Consider the following 25,693-nt stretch of genomic DNA (forward strand, 5'->3'; position numbering starts at 1 on the left):
TATTGCAAAGTATCTTGAAATATGCCCAGTGTAATATCAACTTCCCTCTGATCCAAAATATACTACATTTTTACATGAAGAACACTTGAAGTTCTAAAATTCCATACCATATAGGAGATAATGTTACGTTTATTTTATGAATAAGTACAAACAAGCATTTTTTACCATCATCCTGGTAATGAGTTTCATGCTTTAAATCAAATTTAGATTACCATGATAGTAAGGTGAGCTAACGTTTTGTAGGCAAGCATGAAATACATGAAATGGAAACAATATTATTGTCATTTTTGACGATGATTCTGTCAAAATTGTCAAAATTCCATTTGAATATATTTCCTATAAAATTCGAAAGTATATTTCCACATTTCTTCAAAAATACCTATACATTGTCGTGTAAAGTACTAAAAAAACAAGTTGGAAAGCATATCTACATAAATGACACAGTACAGTGAATACACCTCTTGCACGTGACACATTAAACACAGAATGATGTAAATATCTCTAAAATACACTGTGCAGTTACACTATAAACTCTAAATTCCTAACAATAATTAAGTAATGACGAATCTTTGGATCTAGCTTGATATCCACCATGTGTAAATTAATGCCATTGAGTATCAAATTCGAAAATTGTGACCAAGCTTGATCAGGGCTAGTGTAACACAGCGACCACTGAGTAACATGTAAACTATCCTAACACCTTGGGGTAACGTCAGTTTATATCCCGTGAACCCCCCACAACAGTTTGCAAAAAGTCCCTCATCCATATTCGCATAAACGTTTCGTTAACATAAAATCCGTCCAAAAAGCTATCAGTATTAAAATCTACAGATAGACCGGCACAGCAGGGCGCCGAATGAAGTCGTTGAAGACTGGCGGAGGGCGCTGATGCCACATGGAGTAGGAGACGATTGCTGGGTCGAACATGGCCGCCTGGGCGGTGGGCATCGGTGGGAAGTCAGTTGCGTCTTGTGTTTTCCCGCTATATTTCTTCTCAGCCCGAGCTTTCATCGCGGCCTCTTCGTCCTTCCTCAGTCTGTCCAGATGGTCGACGCGGATCTTCTCGATGTCGAGGAAGGCGTCGTTCAGTATGCTTCCGCTGCCGGACAGTGCGCGTTCGAAGCCGTCCATCTCTTTGTTGACGGCCTGGATGAGCTGCTCGTGCTCGCGAGTCTCCTCCACCCGGCGCACCTGCTCGAAGTCTGCCTTGTCGTAGCTTGTGCTTGCATCAACCTGTACACATAGATGGAAATTCATGTCAAGACGTGCATGTTTTTGTAGCTGCTTGTATAGTGCTAACCAAAGAAGCTTCCGCGCTCCAATACATGATTCTGTCGAGCACTCTTGCACAAAGTGGTCTCAGCGCTAAGACAGTCGTAAAGCTCGTGCTTTAACATATGCCTACGACTCTCGCAGCGGTATAATCACTTTGTGCAAGTGAGGCCAGTCCACACGTTCTATTCCCTGTGTCAAGCAAAATTTTACTCAAGTCTGTTAGTACATGTATGACACGGAAAGGGAGTGCAAGCACCTGCCTTCCGCTTTACGGACTGTCGCCCTATCCACTACAACGAGTGTGCGAATAAGGTTTTACGCCGCTTTTAGCAATATTTCAGCAATATTACGGCGGATGACACCAGAAATGGGCTTCACACATTGTACCCATGTGGGGAATCGAACCCGGGTCTTCGGCGTGACAAGCGAACGCTTTAACCACAAGGCTACTCCACCGCCCCGTTTCCGTGTGAATGCCCCTTTGTACAGAAGGCACGAACACTGGGGTTACGTTCATGTTCCCAACAAATATTGGCTGTAGCGGGTGCATGGACATTTCTTAAAGCTTCATTTCCATTTGTCAAAGTTTCATGGGAAACGTTCTATGCTTATATCGTCACGATATGGCTGAAATATTGCCGATGTGACGTTAAATAATAACTCTCTCACTCTGCTAATGCGTATTTTATGTCCGTTTCAGTTACTTCAGGACACGCATGTTCATGTAATTAGAAACAGTAAAGCAACTAAATTAAATTTACATCTATACAGTGTATCAGCCATTAGCGACTCAAACATGCTCAAACATATCGGTCACCGAAACACCGCAAAAGACGTAACTATTAACTTCCTGATCAAAAAGGTTGATGGTCATTGAGGCAGAGCAGAGAGGCAAACCAGCTTGTTTCTTTTTCATTATTTAGTCACTTTTAAGCATCTACGCGCATCGGGGCCCATTGTTAGCTGTAATTGGATGAGACGGAAAGAATTTTTTTTCCATACTTCAATTAAACAAACAAACAAACATTCAAAAACATTATATATGTACCAGCAAAGTTGACCTCTTGTCAAAAAGGGGGCGGTGGGGTAGCCTAGTGGTTAAAGCGTTGGCTCGTCACGCCGAAGACCCGGGTTCGATTCCCCACATGGGTACAATGTGTGAAGCCCATTCCTGGTGTCCCCCGCCGTGATGTTGCTGGAATATTGCTAAAAGCGGCGTAAAACCAAACTCAGTCAGTCAGTCAGTCTTGTCAAAAAGACGCATACAATGTGTCCTCACCATCTCGGGTTTATTTATGATTTGTCCACCGTGCCCGTTTTCCTTCTTCATCATGCTCTCGATGACCTGCTGGATGGGGTAGTTGAGAGTTGTCTCCCTGTTGGCAAGGCTGCTGATGTACACTGCCTCGCGACACTCGGGGCAGCCGATGTACTGCTCGCTCGGCTCAAGGTCGCGCTGGTTCAGTCTCACGTGGGATGCCATTGACATCAAACATCTGCCAAAAGAGACGGTGTTTAACCCTATATCCAACCACAGAACCTTTTGAGCGAAATTGATTCATATTTATCGATTCAACCACTTATTGACGTGCATTGTGATGCAAAACACAATTTCTGTATTAGCATTTACTCCACACCTGGGCGGTGGGGTAGCCTAGTGGTTAAAGTGTCCGCTCGTCACGCCGAAGACCCGGGTTCGATTCCCCACATGGGTACGATGTGTTAAGCCCATTTTTGGTGTCCCCCGCCGTGATGTTGCTGGGATATTGCTAAAAGCGGCGTAAAACCAAACTCACTCACTCACTACTCCACACCTTGCAGTGCGAATGTTTATCACCTGGCCTTTGTTTAATGGAGAGGCTTGATGATGCTATATTTTTTCAAGAATTACAGCAATTAGCAAATTTAAATTTAGAAAGGTTTGTTCAGCCAATAACTTGGTTCAGTGCAAAGTTTTGTTCCGATTTTCCAGTTTGTGAAAGGGTTGCCCATTTTACATATTTTGAACAAAAAGGAACACATGGGAAAACCAAATGAATGGATTATTTTCAGATTTGTAGATCATCCTCACCATCTAGAGGTGTGGTGGAAAGTCTTATTTTGATTTTTTGAATTTAGCAAGAATTATCACAAATTACATCAGATTCTCCTTAACTCGGGAAAAATTCCTACGTCAAATTTGTTCAACCAATAACACTGACATGTTTTTGTGACATGTCTCGAAATCGATATCAAAATATGGGAAACTTGTATTGTTGTTCTGCATTGCTCACAGTTTTGGGGTTGTTTTTTAGATGACCTTACGGAGGTAGTATTTCCTTAATTATTGAGTGAGTGAGTTTAGTTTTTTACGCCGCACTCAGCAATATTCCAGCTATATGGTGGCGGTCTGTAAATAATCGAGTCTGGACCAGACAATCCAGTGATCAACAGCATAAGCATCGATCTGCGCAAATGGGAACCGATGACATGTGTCAACCAAGTCAACGAGCCTGACCACCCGCGCCCGTTAGTCGCCTCTTACGACAAGCATGGGTTACTGAAGACCGGATATTCACGGGTGAGCAACACAGAGATACGGTTACCACAGACTTATGGATAGACACCATCTAGCTTCCCTCCATCAGTATTGGACTGTATAACACTGAAACGCGGTGTATCAGTAACAGCTCAAAACATGTCAGTCTGTGCTTTCTACTCCACTTAATCTTACCTTCCCCGATCGTTAGCAATTTTTTAGTCAGGAATGGTTTCATGGACGGGTTTGTTTGATTGTTGTTTATAGCTGAACTCACCGATATTACAGCTTTTAATGCGGTCTGTAAATAATTTAGTCTGAAGTAAACAATCCAATCTGGTGACTGACATCATGAGCATCACTCCACGCAATCGGGATACATGTATAGGGCATGGAAATCAACCAAGCCATCAATATTTACAACCCGATCAACCCGATGAATTGAGTGGCATTTTACGACAGGCATAGATTGAAGGGGTCTGTATTGTCATCACTTCTTAGGGTCATAATGGATATATAGAGTATTTTCGTTTATCAGCAAAAATCATATTTCCCTGCGCTCATTAACAAACTAAACATCGTGTTCGGGTTTGGTGTGAACACCAACGCGATAATGCCCAAATGCCCAAACATATCATTCCATTTATTTACAGAGCCACAGCCAATATTCGCTGAAAAAAATAGTTATTGAGTGTAGTACTCCACAAACGAAATGTAAACATGTGAATGAAATTGGCTTAGTTTACAATTGAATTGTGATAATCTGCATGAATGATATTAAAAGAAACGAAACAAGTGCAATATATTAATATATACATTTTGACTACTTACTTGCTGCAGAATGTATGTCCACATGGCAATACGGTAGGGTCGTGGTAGAAATCTAGGCATATACTGCATTTTAAGGTTATCAAGCAGTCCTCGCCAACAAGCTTCTCAAACTGAGGATGGTATAAAAGCGAGTTGGGGTTCTCCACCCGTTCCTTTGGTGGTGGCCTTCTTGGTACTTTTTTATATGGCATCTTCGTTCTGGGTTTCATTTTGGCAACTGACAACTTTGACGACGCCTGATTGTGACGTCAGGTCACACCCATGACGTCACAAACAGATATTGAGTTACGTCATGGACATACTTCATACTTATTATGCAATGCTACGGATTACGAAATGTTAGCGAGACCAACAAAGTGGTTACAGCCCTTCTAGGGATTTTGTCTGTCGTGTTTGAATTTCACGCGAATGACGCCGAATTTGTACATGTCACGTACATTTGTCTAATTCCGTATCAGACAGTCCTTTAAAACGTGATCCGACTGGTCAAACACACTCGCTTTACCCAACTATACAGTTACTGGGTAAGACTCTTGACGTTTAGGGGCGGTGGGGTAGCCTAGTGGTTAACCCCCTTGATGCCACAGGGACATATATGTCTTGACGTTTAGTCTACAACGGAAGGTTTTTTTTTTTCAAGTACTGCATAGTTTTATCGGCAGGGTGTCATGGCGATTCAGCACTGCACTTGAGCCGAAACGACAGTGCAATTGTCCTTCTGCCTATGACAGAAAATATTCAAATCTTTTATGTGGAAGGACAGCTATGGTCGATAATATTTAGGTCCTACAAGCTACATTTGGAGGAAGGAAGTTCATAATTAACACGTAAACATCGTAAAAGATCGGCAGAGCAGGTGCGCACCATGCCTGTGCAGCGGTGTTTAAGACTCATGTACATGTAGGTCAGCAAGGAACATGGAATATCTTCCAGTTAGAGAAAAGTGACGAAATGGATAGTTTCACATGATTACTCAGCCTTTTTAAACTGTTTTCGCCACACATTCCTTAGCAAACTTAGAACACCGGCACTGCTGATGACTCGCAGTATATCTGTGACAAGCAGCAGGGCTTGCGGTTAATGTTATACAAGTTAGTTACACTGTGTGCACAGAAATGAGAACACTGTAACACATTTTGTACGATGTATAGGTTTTGTTAGTTAACACCTTCAGTAATATAACCCATGCTAAGAGGCGACTAACGGGACCGCCACCATGTAGCTGGAATATTGCTGAGTGCGGCGTAAAATTAAACTCACTCACTCACGTATACTACTATTTGCGAGAAGGGACCCTACGATTTCTGAAGATGTTTACGTGGAAATGTTTGTGTGACAAACAGTGACCTGCTCGCCGGAGTCTCTTCGTTGTGCAACATGTTCAATATATCGACATATTCGTTCTCCATACTGTCCCATCAGATTCTTGTATTTGCGTGGTTGAAATAGCACTCTATTTTAATGACCATGTACGTGCTCCAGCAGTTGGAGCTATGCTAATATGGGCCAGTGGTGAGTGTCATATCTATATTGACAGCTGGAGTGTACTTGATGTGGTCAATAAACTGATTAGGAGGACGTAGGATTGATTTAAAGATATTTTATCAGCCACGTGATTTGACAAAGGCCTCTTACATCCAACTCGACGCTTTCCAAAGGTTCGAAATTAGAATGCGAAATATAGCTAAACAGTGGGGGTACATTAAATTTTGAAACACAGTAGGTAAATCCCCTGACTGTCATCCAAATTTTGAATCTAATATGAAAGTAATGTAGAGTCTGAACCGTAACATGTGATTTTGTAAATTATTTGCCCAGAAAGTTTACTGCATAGATGTACGCTTGTATGTAACAGGCTTTCATATTTGCAAACACATAGAGGCAGGGTGTTTCATTTTGTGCATATTTTAACTTAAGTTAAATATTATTTAACTAGCTCCTTTTACTACTGATTGAAGTTCTTTCCACATACGGCTGCTGTCAAAACAGAGCATATTTGCAGTGTAGCTGTTGTGAATCTTGGGTTTGAAAACATTAATTATTACGTAGGTTATAATCAGAAAAAGTTTAGTATCACTTCTTTGCTGGGCATTTTAGAACTGCTTGACATGTATGTTGGAGAATAACACTATTTGAGTGAGTGAGTGAGTGACTATGTGAGTGAGTGAGTGCTATTTGAGCAGTATTTCAGGCATAGCCTGTCAACTTAATGTGATCGAAAGTTCAAAGTGATACAGGTCAAAGACGTCAGTGATACCAACGAGCTCGTGTTTGACGCCCCGCGTCACTCGTGTCCCAACACCATTCGAAGCCATATTTCCCATATCAATTTATTGCAGTTCTTTGGTCACAACAAACAGTAAAGGAAACACTCATGACTCTTGTATGTACCCAGCCACCATAAACGCGGTAATTGATTGTTTTTATCTCACAAATGTGGAACCTGAGATGTTGTGAAACTACTAATGTTAGACCGTGTACAACAATGTAGTTGTTGATTCTCATAGCAGTGCCTCGCAGCTACATCGATCGATCAGCACGCCTGGGATCTTCTTAGTACAGATATACTAGTTACTCTACCTTTATGAAGGAATTCGTGTAAACACATCAATACGACATCATGAACATCTGACTATGCAACTGGGATACGACGACATGCTACGACCATCGGCGAGCATACTACCTATGCAACTAGGACAACGACGACATGCATTCAACAAAGTCGGCGACTACTACTACTACTACTTCCATTACCAACAACAACTACTACTACTACTACCATAAAACAACTACTACTACTACTACTACCATTAAAACTACCACTACTACTACTACCATTTAAACTACTACTACCACTACCACTACTAAACAACTACTACTATAAAACTACTACTACTACTACTACTACCATTAAAACTACTACTACTACTACTACTACTACTACTACTACTACTACTACTACTGCTACTATTAAGGCGGTGGGGTAGCCAATGTGTTAAAGCGTTCGCTCGAACACGGATATACACCCGGGTTCGATTCCCCACATGGATACTACTGTGAAGCCCATATGGTGTCCATCCATCGTGGAATATTGCTAAAAAGCGGCGTGCGCACCATACTCCTCATTATTACTGCACAAGTGAGAAACAATGTCGAACCTGTTTATACAACTTACTAAAGGCTACTGGCTCATATACGATATACTTACACGTGAGAAACGGTCTTTCTGTTTATGGTAAAGTTTAACAGATTCTCATGCTGTTCAAAATAACGTTTTTCTCAAAAATAACGTTTTCCCTCAGCAGTAAAACAGGTTTTGGCAAGATAGTTTACCAAAGGAACTGTTTACATGGGAGTGAGAGCAGCATTTTAATTATACATATTTGGATTATGACAGAAGGTTTTATGAAATACAGTTGTCTAATATAACAGGTATATTCACATACTGAAGTATAACACCTATTTTCTGTATTGTTTTCACATGATGGGCAAAGCCGTATACGCACATCAAGGTTCTAAGTCTTATAACATTTCTATGTCATAGTTTAGCTGACACAGAAAAGTATTTTCTGGTTCTAGGGGATTGGAACTTTCCAGACAGGATGGTTGGTTGTTTGAGATGTTGTTTTACGCCGCACGCAGGCAATATTCCAGCTATATGGCGGCGGTCTGTAAATGATCGAGTCTGACCAGACAATCCAGTGATTAGCAGCATGAGCATCGATCTACGCATTTGGGATACGATGACATGTGTCAACCAAGTCAGCGAGCCTGACGCAAGTTCCTCAATCACATTCTTCTAGCAGCTAAAAGATACGTTTATATCACTAGCTTAAAAAACAATGTATTGAACATTGAAAGTTTTGTGAACATTCTCAAGGACACTATATCTATTGAAGATTATATCTCCAAGTACACCAACAGTATCCAAAAATTTAAAAGCAAATGGCCTAAAGAACTGCTACAATAACCTACCCTGCCTATTGTGGAAAAAGGATCTACTCCTACTGTCATGAATTATTGTGGAAACTGTGCAATATTGTAAAATGGTTGAAATGAATAAAATATATTTTTAAAAAAGTCAGCAAGCCTGACCACAGGATGGACCTTGTTCTAGCTTGGATAGTATTGTTCCATGATTGATAGAACACGAATAACATGTTTAATACTTTTAATGAATAACGGTTTGTCGCCCACGTCTTGACTGAGTCAATCCACTCCATGCACATCCGTGAGAAAACATTATAGTTGAAGCATGGTCGTGATGGCCACACTGGTCTTATATACAAGCTTATTATAAGATTCCTTTGGTATTATATACGTTCCTTCATTTCGATCACTTTTAGCCAGTGCTTTACAGAAGGCCGCACAGAATTTACATCGAGTGGCTATCGAACGCATTCTCCATACACAGTAGCATATGTTGTTCGCAAAGAAACGATATAAACGTCTTACAATCTATAAAATGCATACGTAATATGTTATTCAAATCTATTTGCTCGCCGAACTTCCGACACTCTGACATACAGTAAATTCCGGTTATGACGAACTGAAAGGGACCACTAATTTTTGTTCATTATAACTGCAGTTCGTTATCCGTATTTCGACTAAAATATACAGGAGCTGCCCTTTATATCAATCAGTTCGTATATAAACATAGTTTACTTTAGTTATAATGGCAACACAATTATCAACAAAAGTTTGTTTACCCCTTAATGAGTGAGTAAGGTTTTACGCCGCTTTTTAGCAATATTCCAGCAATATCGCGGCGGGGGACACCGGAAATGTTCTTCACATATTGTACCTATGTGGGGAATCGAACCCGGGTCTTCGGTGTGAGGAGCGAACTCTTTAACCACCAAGCTACCCCACCGCTCCTTAACCCCTTAATGCTAGATCTGAATCTTGTTAATTCATCTCATATGGATTCAGCACACAAGGCAAAGGTACCAGTTGGCGTTGTCAGTTGAAATATGTTCACCTTTATTGACCCAACATGCGTCAATAGATAACCGCCCTCCTACTCACAAACACAACATCATCATCACCATTATCTTAAACATGACAGGAAATAATTTTGCACTCCCAATGTTATGAAGCATCATCTATCCATTCATTTTTATGAGAAAGTGAAGAAAAGAGGGCTTAGTATATACCCTTAGTCAACAGGCAATCAAACTATTCTGTACATCATTACATCTTAGAAACACTTTCACTGAGGCATGCTACATATATCCTCTTCCCACCCTCAAGCCTACATCATGCAATCACCCCTACATATGAAGCTTAAGGTCATTTACAGAATTAGGCGTCCTTAAAAAAAACAACCAAAAACCAAACCAAAAACAACAAAACAAAAACAAAACAAACAAAACAGAACAAAACCGGAAGTATAATACTTTCCCTTTTCCGTTAGATAAACATTTAAAACTAAATGTGATCACCAGGAAAATTTCCGTGTGTGGGAATATTTGTCGCTGGAAGTGAATTTTTTATATCAGCCTAGTTTGTAAGTCTAAACTGTGAACTACTTGTGCATAAACCAGAAATAGCCGTCTGTAGTAAGTCATATGGATGATTCACCTTTCTCATATCTTTCGTCCATTTCTCAGGAAACAGTCCAGAAATATCAACTTGCTGAATCAATTTAGAACAAAAGAGTTGTAATATTTTCACAACATAAGCACTATGGGATTCACAGTAGTGACACGTGAAGATCTGGGTTAGAATTACTTACATGATCGGGTGGTCAGGCTCACTGACTTGGTTGACACATGTCATCTTCTCCCAATTGCGTAGATCATTGCTCATGATGTTGACCACTGGATTGTCTGGTCCAAACTCGAATATTTAGAGACCGCCGCCATATAGCTGGCATATTGCTGAGTGCGGCTTTAAACAAACAAACACTGATTTTTAATATGATTATAGCTTTGTTTGTTTCAGAGTCGGCAACGGCAATTCTCTCCAATCGTAGTTGAATCAGAGAATACACGAGCTTTGTTATATCCATTAACGTTTTGTTTGTTTTCTGTCTGCAAACTCTTCTATACATATTTTTCTTTTCACGAAAGATTTGTCTTGTTTTTCCTGAGGTTTCTTCTCTTTGTACTTCCGCCTTGTTTCCTGTTTTGCTAGAAGCATTCAGTACTATGAAACCTTGTACTTCGGGTGAACTTTTAATACAAGGTACTTAAGGGGAAGATTAAAATCAATAGTTAAAAGATCGATTAGCGTGTTAAAAGTTGGGTATTGATTTGTTATTGTTCCTTGAACCACATCTGATAATGCAGAAGTAATGCAAGGTGAAGGCCGTATCCCAAGCTACTGTCAGCTGTGGTAGGAATCTACATGTGTATGTGTCTGGTGTGGTGCCCAAGGGTAACAGCATATCTACTTTGTGCCTTACATCGTCTTCAGTATATCCCTAGTGCTCGGCACGTCGTTAGCAACGCCTAAAGTAACAATCCTCGAAGTATTCCCTCCACAAGAAAAATCTTCCTCTATAGTAATAAATGGCCGGAGAATATTTTGTTCCGACCCCGATTCGATGCATCCGTATAATCTCGGGGCGTTGCCTTTCCTTATTTTACTTATAGTCAGTATAGTGGGTTTTAGTTTTACGCCGCTTTTAGCAATATTCCAGCAATATCACGGACACCAGCCAGCCTCACTGATAGGTAAAAATGACTGTTGTGGTGTAATACTGATTTGTTTACCTTAAAACATTCTTTTGGTAATAAGATGTAATGAATACATGAATGTTAAAATTTCCATTTGTTTAAATAGTAGACTAGAGAATAAGGTCTACACAACTGGCGCACTGATAACGACCAATTTCAAGTGAAGTTTGGCCTCAAAAACGCTACTGCTCAAAGTGGCGTCCAGCATTAATCACCCACAACACTGTTGGAAGTGGCATTCAGCTTTAATAATAACCCCCGGCATTGTGGAGTTTAACCGTTATCACCGTTAACACTGTTTGAAGGGGCGTTTTGGTTAAAAAAGCCGACACTGTCCAAAGAGTTGTTCGAACGTTATCAGCAACAACACTGTTTGAAGGGACGTTCAGTTCCAATAACCCCCGGCAACGTCAGGTGTAACATTTGACATTCACTACACCGTTTGAAGTGACGTTCAGCCTTAAGCATCAACATATATACTCTGCCTTTATCAATACCAATATTCAATAATATTTCACAGTATTGATAGATTTTGCTTTATGATCCCCCTTTTGGTTGGGGGAAGTTTAAGCGCTGATACCTCACGGCAAAGAGTTCGATTCCTTGCACTGAAACACCACGTGTATAATCGATTCTTGTCATCCCCGTTATCACAAGGCTTGATATGTTAAGCGGTTTAAAACAATACTCATTCATACTCACCAATCATAAACATTTAGGTTCAGTCATCGAGTGCAAGGGATAAATGCTGTGTAGCTATGCAGTTGTCTTCCTCAAGTAACCTTCAACAATACTTCTAAGAGTATTGAATCCTGTACACTCATACAAAGAGAGCTCTATAGGCGAGGCTCAACAATGGCTGTATTTTTCTGTGAAGTTGAAGTTACGTGACACAAGCACTTATCGATAAATTATAACTTACATAAGGCAGGCAATTGTGCAACACCTCGATCCGTGAAGCGGCTTTACAAAAAACACTTCCGCGTAGGTTGTTTTACACGCAGTGACCTTGATTATACAACACGATGTGGTTTCATAACATCCGGGTTACAATGAGTCTTCAGCAACCCAACGTTTACCGTTTCTCAGCATTATGAGTGTTGTGCGATTTAAAAACTCTACCTGCATTACTAGAACATGCTGGGGTCTCACATAGTGCGGTGGTCGGTACCCACGACAGGCACATAAATTGAGATGTGATTTGGGTATATGTTTTTTAATGCCAATTGTAAACCAAAAGTCACTGTGTTCTTTAATCTGATTGGTTGAAAAACGTGATCAAGTGGTATTCCATTCCCGGAAATTCGTTGCGTATTAATACATGCAAACATCGCTCACACCATTGTATTGTTACGTCGTCAGCTGTGATGACGTCATTAAAATCATATTGTGACGTAGAGTCGGAATGACGTCACAAATGAGCAGCTCCAGATGCTACCATGGGAAACAGCCGAAACGGCCGGCTGATGACATTTCACTGCTGTACCCGTACTCGATGTCAATGAGTGCAGACACAAAAACGTGTGTGTACCTTTTGGTTTACTGTTGTGTTTACAATGTCGATAAACATCATGTGTTGGCCAATTTCCGGGTGTTATTCAGTATTTGAAGCACGGGAATATTTCATTTGAAACCTGAAACGCCGTCGGTTCCAAATGAATTCCCGTGCTTCAAATACTCAATAACACCCGGAAATTGGCCAACACATGATGTTTATCTCCTAAATATTTCACAATTATGTATTTTTAAGTATCGTTGGTGTCTCATAGGCCATATGGCCGGACATTGGAAATAATATGTACTTTTATTGAATTTTGTTGTACCAACAATGTGTGATGCCTTATATACTTTCCCCAAAAAGAAACGCATATAGGAATTTCAACTGTATTTTAAGTTTATTTTGAAACATCTTGTAGGCTTTATGAGTCAATGAAATATAGCGAAATTGCACACTGGGAATCTTTGGCACCAACTCGAGGAAAGTCAGTTTGAGTGTCACATGGAGACGTGTGGTGGCGCTGAAGTCAATACCTCGTGTGACCACCGTGGGCATCCAGAACTGCACGGCATCGCCTCGACATCGAACAAATAAGTCTCAGAATCTCGTGTTGCCCAATCGCAGCCCACTCAGCCTGTAGTGCCTGTGCGAGTTGCTGAAGTGTCTAGGGCTGTGGGTTACGGCGTCGCACCTGTCCAGGGCATTCCACAGATGTTCGATCGGGTTTAAGTCCGGTATTCTTGAGGGACAGGGGAGCACATTGATGTTGTGGTTCTGGAGGAAGTCTCTAGTGTGACGTGCTGTGTGGGGCCTGGCATTGTCCTGTTGAAACAACTCGTCACAGTACCGTTTTGCTGTCAGGTTGCCCTGGATCATCTCCAAATCAACCTCCTACGGCAGGTGATCGCTCCCCACATCATAACACTGCCCCGGCCGAATCTGTCCTCCTGGGGAACGCAAGCGTCGGCGAAACGTTCACGTCGACGTCTGTACACCCGCATTCTTCTATAGCATCGTTCCAATAGAAATCGTGATTCATCACTGAACCAGATTCTACGCCAATTCGGTAGGTTCCAGGCCTGAACGTTGGTGAACCATTGAACTCGATGTCGACGATGTTGTTGTCGAAGCACAGGGCCAAAATAAGGTCTTCTGGCACGTAAACCAGCCTCTCTCAACCTGTTCCTGACGGTCTGTGCAGAAAGCCTCCCCAATCCCGGTATTTGTCGAGCGGTACTGATCGAGACTTTCACGTTAAATGCATGTGCATTGTGTATTCTGTGACACTACACGCCGAAATTGAAAATCATGCTGTTAAATAGGACACATAAACAGAGCAAAACCTTTTGTAAGATGAATCACGTTTTAATTCATTGCTACATGAAATTGCTATTTTCATGATGCGTTTCTTTTTTGGGAGAGTATATTTATTAATAATCTAATTTTCTCCTTCTGCTTGTCGTATGAGGCTACTGAAGGGATCGGGTGATCAGGCTCGTACACGTTGGGTAATTGTCTAAAAATGTACTTGTTCAGATAAAATTCGGGTTCGAAGTGAATTCGGAACCACTTGACCCATACCCTGTATTGAATGGTGAGAAAGCGCATTCATTGGCGGATCCAGGGGTGGAAATGATCTAAGGCCACATTGAAGATTAAGATTATTTTGCCTTGGCGGAGCTAATGGGGGCACACACCAAACGCACCTCTGGTTTGCAACTGAGCTAGATTGTTTAAAATAAGCCGAGCATCCGGAAGTAGACTTGATAACATACAGTCTCGTCTGTTGAATTATATTGTGGGTTCTCTCTCCCCTAAGATACACACACACACACACACGCACGACAAAATACCGCTTACAATTCATATAGAGATAGTATATCAATCAGCTGACACTGAAACTGAATGTTGCATGATTAAAACCACTCTTTCGTTTAACTTTTTTGTTCAGGCGTCTTGTTTATTGATGAGAAGACGTCATTGTGCATGCGATGGCATCCTGCATCCTACCTTGTACATTTCCATGATTACACTAATGCATGACTGTTAGGACACGAATGTTTCATTCATAAATGATAACCTACTTGCTGTCTTAAATGGCCATTAAACGTATCGAAGATAATCGAAGACATATCGAACACAGATGTTCCAACTGTCTGCAAGATTCTACAACAAGTGCTCGGGATGTGACCAGCTTTCGGGCATTGATCATGTCGGGACAAGCAATTAGGTTGGCTACAGACTTATCCTGTGTAGGCTATTGACACTTGTCCGCGATGTGCACGTCACTAGCAGCGTTCGAATTTACCGTCGGTCCTTAGGCCGACGTTAAATTCGAACAACTGAAGCCGACTGAAAACCACTCCGACCCATAGTTTTTGTTTTCTGCAGGTCCTTATGGCTGACAACTTTTTCATCCCCAATAACTAAGAGTATTATTTTTTCAGAAAATATCATTCAGTAATTTCTAGATTTTATCAGCAGCTGTTGTCTTTAAGTGAAACGACGATCATTTTCGAGGAAGCAATTGAGATTACTGACATACGATACACATTCTGATCAGGACCCACAATGTTTTACGGTTCTGGGTCCTTAGGTCCTGCAGCTTTTTAAGGTAAAGGGCAAACACTGGCCTCTAAGGGCTTAACTTGGAGACGAAACGTAGCCTGCCGCATTACTTGCATTAAGAGCTTCTTAATAAATATTCCATAAAATATATGAATGAAAACGAAAACAGTTTGTGTCACAAACAAATGCCGAATGTATGGCAGTCAGGCTCTTTCAGTGAGTTGTCCTTCCCGTGACATTGACCGGTTAGCTCACAGACACGCCCCCATCACGACTGACCGTCGTGGCACTAGCATAAGATCGTCAACATCTTCCCCTGGGTCACATTCCAGGATCAATCGTAAGGAACATATCGAACCCCAGAATAGATTTACATTGTGACATACATCCATACTTTCCCAGTAAGTGGATGTCATGCGCATATAAATTACCTTTGAAACATAATGGACTTCTTTCTAAATATATAGTGATCGAATCATTTTTTTATGCTAATCGATCATTTTGTCATATTTGTCCGCTTTGTAATCAGTTTCATCAGCTAATTGGTCTTTGGTCCATGACGGACAATAACTATCAGTGAGAGGGACCAGGGTATAAATATGATGCATACCATTCCGTATTCAGTGCCGGATATCATAATAGCAGTGCAGGCTTAATAACGCTGGCTTAAAGCTCACACTTCAACAACATGCACGTCAGAGTTTGCGTCAACGTTGTCGTACTTCTGGTCGTACTTCCAACAGGTATGTGAACATCATGAAGGCATTCTAGTACTGTCCCTTGAAATGCTTGAAAATAATATTAAGATCTGAAATATTATTATTATTAGAACTGTATGTCTTTATCAGCTGATAACATTGTTTGTCTTGAAAAAACTCTCAGCACCCTCCCCAAATATTGTAAGTCTGGCCCTAATTGTTTCTCCTTTTTCCGGACTTCTGAGGAAAATATACCATACCGCAAAAGACACGCATGTCAAGGCTTTTGTTTTTTGAAATGTACATTCGATAATTTGAAAGACAATATATACAAGTGTAAAGAAACGTAATGGAAAAGCACTGTTCACTGTTCATTCATTCTGAGCACGCACCCAGCATTTTACAGTCGACTTTGTGAAAAAGGACGATACACCTGGCTGGATTAACTGGAACCTAGAGGCGCTGCCTTTGAGATGCTACAGGTCGGAGGAACTACTGTGACTAGGATTTTGGATATCATGTGTCTTTCCATCACGAGACAGGTCGCAAGATATCAACAGATAGGCAGTGTCCAAGACCGAGATGTCGCTCTGGACGACCGAGGTCACTACTCTGTGGTGGTGTGTGGTCCTGTGCGTAGAGCGCAGGTCACGAATCAGTTGAAGTAGGCAGCGTTGGGCGCGGAGAGTACTTGGATGGGTGACCGTGTCTGGCAACTTGACTCCTAAGAGTTTCTAGGACTTCAACAAAGCACATGTGAGACATGTGGTCTCACCTTAGGCAAGTGAGTTTGTCAAACTTGCCTCTGTTCACCCAGCAGGAAGTGGGATAAGTCGCGTGACTATTAGCCTTCTAGCGCCTCACAGGCAGCTTGGGTTCTCCGGGGTAATAATAATAAGATTGTAGCGCTCTGAGCGTGCCCCTCCGTGGTGCGGAATTCAGCGCATTACAAATGCCCTTATTATTATTACTCTGACATACCTGCGTCACCGATCATTCAAAGTCGACGTCATTCTTCGTTAGTCGACACAATCGTCCTCGAAGTGCGGTAAGAATGTAGTCGTCCTGACAACGGGCCCATCAACATCACCACCCAGAATCACTCCGAATGGGCACAGGCGTTTGCTACGTCAAGCGTGGCAACACATTGCCGTCTCTGACAAATCAAGGCTCAACCTTGCTCTCGCCGATGGTCGCATCAGAGTGTGGACATGGTGTACAGAACGTGACGCAAACTATTGTGTCACGTGAGAAGAAGAGGCATTATGGTGTGGGGAGGCTTCAGTTACTATCACAGGACCGCACTACACGTGTTCCCTGTTTGATAGTAGTCATAGTCACGTCAAACCTCCTTCCTTGGTAACCCTCAACTCATGCTCTTCCAGCACGACAAGGGGCGGCGGGGTAGCCTAGTGGCTAAAGCGTTCGCTCATCACGCCGAAGGCCCGGGTTCGTTTCCCCGCCCATTTGTTCCCCGCCGTAATATTGCTAAAAGCGACGTAAAACCCAACTCACTCACTCACTCCAGCAGGACAATACCATTCTTGTGATGAGATCAACGTCATTGTTGCCGGACATCTTACCAAATAAGCATGACGAGATTAAGAGACGTCATCAGGCTTCTCTGTTGCCATTATAAGTTGTTTGCTTCTCTCGAAGGTAATACGGTCTGATATACGCCTCTTTGGAACAGTGTCACCCGAACCGGCAGGCGAGGGATGACACTGCTACAAAGAGGCGTACATCAGACCGTATTAATCTAGAGAGAAGCATACAACGTATTTATCTTACCGCCATGTTAAATGTACAAAATATCATTTTATTGTAGTTTAAAGATCGCTACCGACTATATGACATGTAAACAAAATGACAGGATTTTTTTAAATCAGTGAAACATATTCTGACAAGGTTAACACTGCTATACAAATGGTTAATTATGTTTAAGTTGAGTGTGCAAACGATTCAATGTATAAAATAGTTTAAATAAAACAGTGAAAGTCGGTAAAATAAATCTGTACATAGTGAACTCAAAAACAGCTAATCGGACGGTTTTCGAACTCCGGAGACTGCATGCGTCATATTATGACGTCATACGATTGTTAGCGATACAGCTTCTCGGCGGAGAGTTTGGCGGTGACACGGAAACCAATGAAATTAAAGTATTTTACATAAAGGTAAGATAGTACTTGACATTATCTTAAAGGTGTTTTGATTGTGAGTTACAGTGAGTGAGTGAGTTTAGTTTTACGCTGCACTCTGCAATATTCCAGCTATATGGCGGCGGTCTGTAAATAATCTAGTCTGGATCAGACAATCCAGTGATCAACAGCATAGCATCGATCTACGCAACTGGGATACGATGACATGTGTCAACCAAGTCAGCGAGCCTGACCACCCGATCCCGTTAATCGTCTCTTACAAGCATGGGTTACTGAAGATCAATTCTAACGAGGATCTTCCCGGGTCTTGTGAGTTACAAGTCACAAATATTGTATACGTGTTGCCACCACAGATATCCTTTTCCAGTTTGTGTTGTACCCCTGTGTATGTCACCATTTTCAAAGCACTCCTGTCGCCATGATAAAAAGGAGATAGCCCTACTTGAAATTTGAGGTCGTCCCACTATAGAGTAGATGCCTCGTCTTGGGTTTATTCCTAAATGATACCTTACCTCGGCAAAATGAAATTTTTTGGAGCGTATTCTTATTTCACCTTCGTCACGATATGGCGGAAAAATGGCCCAAGTGACTTTAAATATTGACTCACTCACTCACTCATATTTAACCGCGGCACAGTACCTCACATGCACATATGTAAGCACACACGAGCGCACATACACGTAAGTGCACACGCATTTTACATATGCACTATTAACTTGAACGCGGCATTAAACCCTAGTTCGCAGCACAGCATGTTCGTAATGACGGATAACGAGTACTTTGATCAGTTCAAAACTGATTTAACTACACGACCACCTCTCTGGATCTTTGTCTAACGTATGGCTAACTTTCATGTTGTGCTACGCATATATTTATGTACGTGTCAGTAAAGGTATTTACGAATGTATTGTATTAACGTATTCAATATTTCCCTTTCAGGAGCCGCCAAGAAGTGCGGCGTATGTGAGAAGGGTCTGGGTCAGAGACGCTGCAAACCATGTCCTCCAGTTCCCGTCACCCAAGGTGAAGGCTCTACCATCTCCACCTTGCCATCGAAGATAACTGTTCCAGCACTTGCCAAGCCCCTGCCGGCACTGCTTGTTCCCACTGACAACGCTGCTGCAGTATCATCCACCACAACGTTGCCGTCTGGAATGCTGGTATCGTCACTGTCTTCAACAACGCCCTTGCACCAACTGACATCGGAAGTACCGTTACAAACATATTTTTACAGTCATGGAGGTGCAACAATAGAGTCAGGTGCACATGAGCTGACAAGAACAACTGCTGCATTATCATCCACCACAACGTTGCCGTCTGGAATGCTGGTATCGTCACTGTCTTCAACAACGCCCTTGCACCAACTGACATCGGAAGTACCGTTACAAACATCTTTTTACAGTCATGGAGGTGCAACATTAGAGTCAGGTGCACATGAGCTGACAAGCACAACTGCTGCATTATCATCCACCACAACGTTGCCGTCTGGAATGCTGGTATCGTCACTGTCTTCAACAACGCCCTTGCACCAACTGACATCGGAAGTACCGTTACAAACATATTTTTACAGTCATGGAGGTGCAACATTAGAGTCAGGTGCACATGACAAGAACAACTGCTGCATTATCATCCACCACAACGTTGCCGTCTGGAATGCTGGTATCGTCACTGTCTTCAACAACGCCCTTGCACCAACTGACATCGGAAGTACCGTTACAAACATCTTTTACAGTCATGGAGGTGCAACATTAGAGTCAGGTGCACACGAGCTGACAAGAACAACTGCTGCATTATCATCCACCACAACGTTGCCGTCTGGAATGCTGGTATCGTCACTGTCTTCAACAACGCCCTTGCACCAACTGACATCGGAAGTACCGTTACAAACATCTTTTTACAGTCATGGAGGTGCAACATTAGAGTCAGGTGCACACGAGCTGACAAGAACAACTGCTGCATTATCATCCACCACAACGTTACCGTCTGGAATGCTGGTATCGTCACTGTCTTCAACAACGCCCTTGCACCAACTGACATCGGAAGTACCGTTACAAACATCTTTTACAGTCATGGAGGTAAAACATTAGAGTCAGGTGCACATGAGCTGACAAGAACAACTGCTGCATTATCATCCACCACAACGTTACCGTCTGGAATGCTGGTATCGTCACTGTCTTCAACAACGCCCTTGCACCAACTGACATCGGAAATACCGCTACAAACATCTTTTTACAGTCATGGAGGTAAAACATTAGAGTCAGGTGCACATGAGCTGACAAGAACAACTGCTGCATTATCATCCACCACAACGTTACCGTCTGGAATGCTGGTATCGTCACTGTCTTCAACAACGCCCTTGCACCAACTGACATCGGAAATACCGCTACAAACATCTTTTTACAGTCATGGAGGTAAAACATTAGAGTCAGGTGCACATGAGCTGACAAGAACAACTGCTGCATTATCATCCACCACAACGTTACCGTCTGGAATGCTGGTATCGTCACTGTCTTCAACAACGCCCTTGCACCAACTGACATCGGAAATACCGCTACAAACATCTTTTTACAGTCATGGAGGTAAAACATTAGAGTCAGATGCACATGAGCTGACAAGAACAACTGCTGACCTGGTCTTTACTGGAAAAGATACACCGACGTTGCCGTATGGAATTCCAACATCGTCACCCTTGTCAACGTCTACATACGACGTATCTACGCAGTGGTCATCGGAAATCTCGTTAGGGATGTCGTTTTCAAGTTCCGAAGGGGCTTTTAGTACTGCAACACAGTTTAATGACGTCACGCCAGTGAATGCATATTCCAGTGACGTAGATCACAGCTTACGAGGCTGTGAGGTTCTCGACTGTACCTTCAAGCCTCACTCTGGACCCGTTCTACTTTGGACGATGTTAGATAGTAAACGTTACCATATGCGTGCAGAGTGCGCAGAGTGGTGTGGGCGTTTAGCAGACTGTACATATTTCGTATACGTAGCAGATTCCGAAATGTGCAACGTGTATGCCTCAGACGGAACCCAGTCATCAGAATCCGAGATGATGATCTGGATCAAATTTCACTGTTAGACGCTTCCTTGTTCCTTTCCACAGTTTCCCACAGTAACCAAATTGCGCCTGTACGTCAGTTACTCACATTTTAAGTTAGCGACTTACGAGTACCACTGGACGGCAGTGCGAGGAGTTTCCCTATTGGCCTGTATCCTGTTTGCCGTCCTAATAACTCGGGGCGGTGGGGTAGCCCAGAGGTTAAAGCATTCGCTCGTCACGCCGAAGATCCGGGTTCGATTCCCCACATGGGTACAATGTGTGAAGCCCATTATTGGTGTTCCCAGAATATTCCTAAAAGGCGTAAAACCATACTCACTCACTCACTTCTAATAAATCAGCATCTCGGTGTTGTTCAGAGCTGCCAATTCATGTTTCTTTCACAATTGTCAATTGTCCTGTCCTTCGACGGGATATTGCAGGATTGTTGCTAAAAGCAGCCTAAAACAAACTATTATAAACATTTTGAGATAACAGATCTACACTGACGAAACTTAAATCAGGTTTGACAATAGCGTTTGTGATCATGAAATACTCAAGTACAGTGTTTTAAAACACCGACAGCCGAAATACAAAGAAAACGAGGACGACAATTTATTTGTTTGTTTGTCTAAGGCCACACTGGGAAATATTCCAGCGACATGCCGACAGTCTCTTAAAGTCGAGGCAATCCAGTGGTTGACTTTATGAGCATCGATCTACACAAATGAGATCGACCAAATCACCGACTCTGACCATTGGATCCGTTGGTCGCCTGGGTATGTGGGTGTATAATGCACACTATCACTGATGTATTAGTTTACACGGGTTGTTTGTTGTATAAATATTTCTGAAACACTCGCCTATGTTGTAATGCACAATAAGACCGATGTATTAGTTTATACCGGATGCTATTGTACAGGTATTTTTGATACAGTCGCCCATGTTGTTTTTGTGTGTACTTGGTGCATATGACGTCATTTGGTCGTTGCTCATAATATCAGTCATTGATTTGTTTGTTCCAGATAAAAATAGTTACAGCAGCCACCATGAATCAAACAAACACGCAAACAAACACATCGATGATATCAGATGCCTTGTAGCAGGTAGATGGGTTCAAATCCCTAAAATCAACGGACGCATAGAGCTGCTTACATCGTTTATAATGGTTATGGGGACATTATAATGGGGACAATGGGAAATTGTAGGTTTCACCCTTTGTCCCCTGTAACAGTATGTAAAATGAGTCGCCATGATCATTGCACTTACATAACGTGAACGTGCGTGCGTGTGTGCGTGCGTGCGTGTGTATGTGTAAGTGGCTGCGTGACAGTACCAGTCCGGACTAATGTCGGATGTATAGTGCTGAGACGTTATGCCACAGTTTAAGACGAATGTTCCACTCACAGTGAACTGCTACCGGGTGTCGATCCACTGACCTTCCACTCGTAGCATTGAGTGAGTGAGTGGAGATTAATAAAACCCTTGCTCTTTGAAAAAGGTTCTTCAGTGATTTCAGGACAAGTCAGTTCTCTGTACGGAACAAAATCCGAAGTGACGCAGGCATTGAACGGTTACGTTGGTGAAACTAGCATAGATATACGGTGTAAATAGGCCACGGATCTTAATCTGGTCTCGGATTCAAACACCGACATATATGAGATAACTCATACAGCTGGGGATTAGCCAAAGCTGGTGATATCCTAATGAGCTCACTGAATAATCTACAATTCACTTCTTGTAATTTGTGATACGAAAACGTATCCGGTTAAAATGGTGGATCGTATTGGAATGGTTCTGTTCCTCGTGAACAAAACATCAGGAGAATATGTTGCCCTCCTCCACAGCAAATGTTTACCAAATGACCTGCGTTATAATGGCCTAGTGTTGAGTATAGCGGGGTTATGTCCCCTTGTCTTCAGATGTGTGTAACCTCTCAGTCGTCTGACGTGAGTGAGTGAGTGAGGTGAAATTGGGTTTAACGTCGTGCTTGAGAATATTTCGCTCATATGACGACGTGCATGCATGTGTATGTGTATGTACGGCTGCTTGTACCAGCGCAGCCATAAGCTGGTTTTATAGTGCTAGCCCACTGAGAAATACCATGCCGCAGTGAAGCATGAATACCCCACTCAGACACATTATACTGACTCCTTGCCAACCAGTCCTTGTTGTACCCATTAATGTCGAGCGCCAGGCAGGGACAAACAAATACCATATTTTAACGTCTTGTGGTATGACGCGGTCGGGGATCGAACCCGCGACCTTCCGCTCTCCGGGCGGACGCTATAACCACTACACCACGGAGGCGGTGAGTAAGTGAGTGAGTGTTACCCTGCGTTTACACCTGACAATGGGCTTCACACTTTGTACCCATGTGGGGAATCCAACCCGTCGCATCGGCGTAACGAGCGAACGCTTAAACCGCTTGGCTTCCCCACCGCCCCTTGACGTCATAGAGGGAAATGCCGTTGTTTCCATAGAACGTATAAAGTCATACATAAGAATACAAATCCATTTGATACATAGTTATGTCCTTCACGTACCGGGTAGTATGTGGGGTATGTATAATACGCTTATGGAGACGACATTCAGTCCACGTGTATGTTGGTGTTTGTGAGAAAGATGATTCAGAAGAAATTTTATTTTAGACCATGTATGATTAAAGTAGCTGGCATATTGTATTACAGCATCAGAAATATATTGTGTAAGTGTGTATTAATATAGCGCTGTATTCCATGCATCGGCATGCTCTAAACGCACAGGAATTAAACTATATACAAAGTCTGGATGTACACACTTCAGAGTTCAGGCACAGAAAGCTTGTTGAAACAGAAAGGTCTTTAGTGTTCTACGGAATGATCGAAGAGATGGTGAGTCTTTCACATGTACTGGGAGGTTGTTTCACTCTACAGCTGCGATGTAGGTAAAGCTTCTCTGTCCATAGCGAGCAGCCATGGCCTTTGGAACTGTGAGGAGGTTCTGGCTTGAGGATCTGAGTGTCCTGGAGGGATGGTGAACCTCAATCATGTCACGGAGATACCCTGGAGCTGTGCCAGAGACGCAATGGTAAGTCAGACAGAGGACTTTGAACTTCAGTCTGTATTCGACTGGTAACCAATGCAGGTTCTTCAGAACGGGCGTTATGTGATCGTATCTGCGTGAGTGAGACAATTCGAGCTATTGTATTTTTGATTCTTTGAAGTTTAGATGTGACAGTTTTTGGTGCTCCAGCAATGAGACTGTTGCAGTAATCGAGTCGGGAAAGTATTAGTGACACTGCTAATGTTGCAGCAGACTGAGTAGTGATGTATTTTCGGATAGAGCTGATGTTTCTGGTGTGAAGATAGCACTGTTTTGAGAGGTGGTTTGCATGGTTTTCCATCGTCAACTCAGAGTCCAGTACGACGCACAGGTTTTTTTGCAGAATGAGAAACTGCCATAGATGAGGAACCAAATGTAAACGTTTTCAGTTTATTCTGTTCCCGTCTGGAAGGGGGGCCAATCAGAAGTGCTTCAGTTTTCTCATTGTTGAGTTTGAGCTTATTGGCGGTCGTCCATTTCTTTATATCCTCATAGCAGAGTGACATTCTGGAGTTTGCAGCAATTCCTGAAGATATTAGTGGCTTGAACAAATCTAGAAGCGGAGAATCGTCTGCCTAAAAGTGTCGATGGAGTCAATGATGTTGCAAAGGGTGTTAGTATAAAGTGTGAACATGACAGGGCCCAACACTGAGCCTTGTGGAACTCCACACACTAACTTGTTTGATGTTGAAGTGTATCCATCGATGGACACTGCCTGGCTTCTATCACTGAGGTAGGAGTCAAACCACGGCAATGCAGGATCCTTGATCCCAGTCTGACTCTCAAGGCACTTAAGGAGGTTTCTGTGGTCAATAGTGTCAAATGCTGCACTAAAATCTAAAAGAACTAACAGAGCAACATTTCCTTTATCGACACCGTTTCGGATTTCACTAAGTACGTGGAGCAGGGTTGTTTCCTTGCTGTGTCGTGGACGATAAGCTTATTGAAAGGGCTCTCGTAGATTACACTTGTCAAGGTGTTCAGACAACCGAAGACACACTGCACGTTCTATTATCTTTGAGAGGACTGACTGACTGAGTATGGTTTTACGCCGTTTTTAGCAATATTCCAGCAATATCACGGCGGGGGACACCAGAAATGGGCTTCACAAATTGTACCCATGTGGGGAATCGAACCCGAGCCTTCGGCGTGACGAGCGAACGCTTTAACCACTAGGCTACCCCACCGCCCCATCTTTGAGAGGAATGATAAGTAGTTGAAGCAGTTGACATTCAGTGTGTGTGGGCATGCGTAATAACTACTGTAGTAGACTTTGATGCAGGAACATGTGTGGCAAGTTGAGGTACCGCACATTTAGTGTTTGGATATATGATAT

General features: G+C 42.5%; 1 protein-coding gene across 1 annotated transcript; it reads right to left on the minus strand.

The window, feature by feature from the left end:
- Window positions 1-414: 414 nt before the first annotated feature.
- Window positions 415-4,877, minus strand: LOC124267470 (E3 ubiquitin-protein ligase TRIM13-like). Its single transcript, XM_046702388.1, has 3 exons — window positions 4,625-4,877; window positions 2,555-2,771; window positions 415-1,233 (listed from the first exon to the last, which is right to left on the minus strand). The coding sequence occupies exons 1-3, from the start codon at window positions 4,831-4,833 to the stop codon at window positions 826-828; spliced, it is 834 nt and encodes a 277-aa protein (XP_046558344.1). The 5' UTR covers window positions 4,834-4,877; the 3' UTR covers window positions 415-825.
- Between the last annotated feature and the right edge of the window lie 20,816 nt (window positions 4,878-25,693).

This window comes from Haliotis rubra, unplaced genomic scaffold (assembly GCF_003918875.1).
Source record: "Haliotis rubra isolate DU_JTF1 unplaced genomic scaffold, ASM391887v1 Scf1312, whole genome shotgun sequence".
In the NCBI taxonomy this organism is placed as follows: domain Eukaryota; kingdom Metazoa; phylum Mollusca; class Gastropoda; order Lepetellida; family Haliotidae; genus Haliotis; species Haliotis rubra.

Excerpts from the sequence above, each read along its gene's own strand:
- LOC124267470 (XM_046702388.1), bottom strand. The coding sequence starts at position 4,833 with ATGAAACCCAGAACGAAGATGCCATATAAAAAAGTACCAAGAAGGCCA. Across the intron at positions 2,772-4,624 it reads GGACATACATTCTGCAGCAA|ATGTTTGATGTCAATGGCAT; the intron begins GTAAGTAGTCAA and ends CTCTTTTGGCAG. Across the intron at positions 1,234-2,554 it reads TCATAAATAAACCCGAGATG|GTTGATGCAAGCACAAGCTA; the intron begins GTGAGGACACAT and ends CTATGTGTACAG.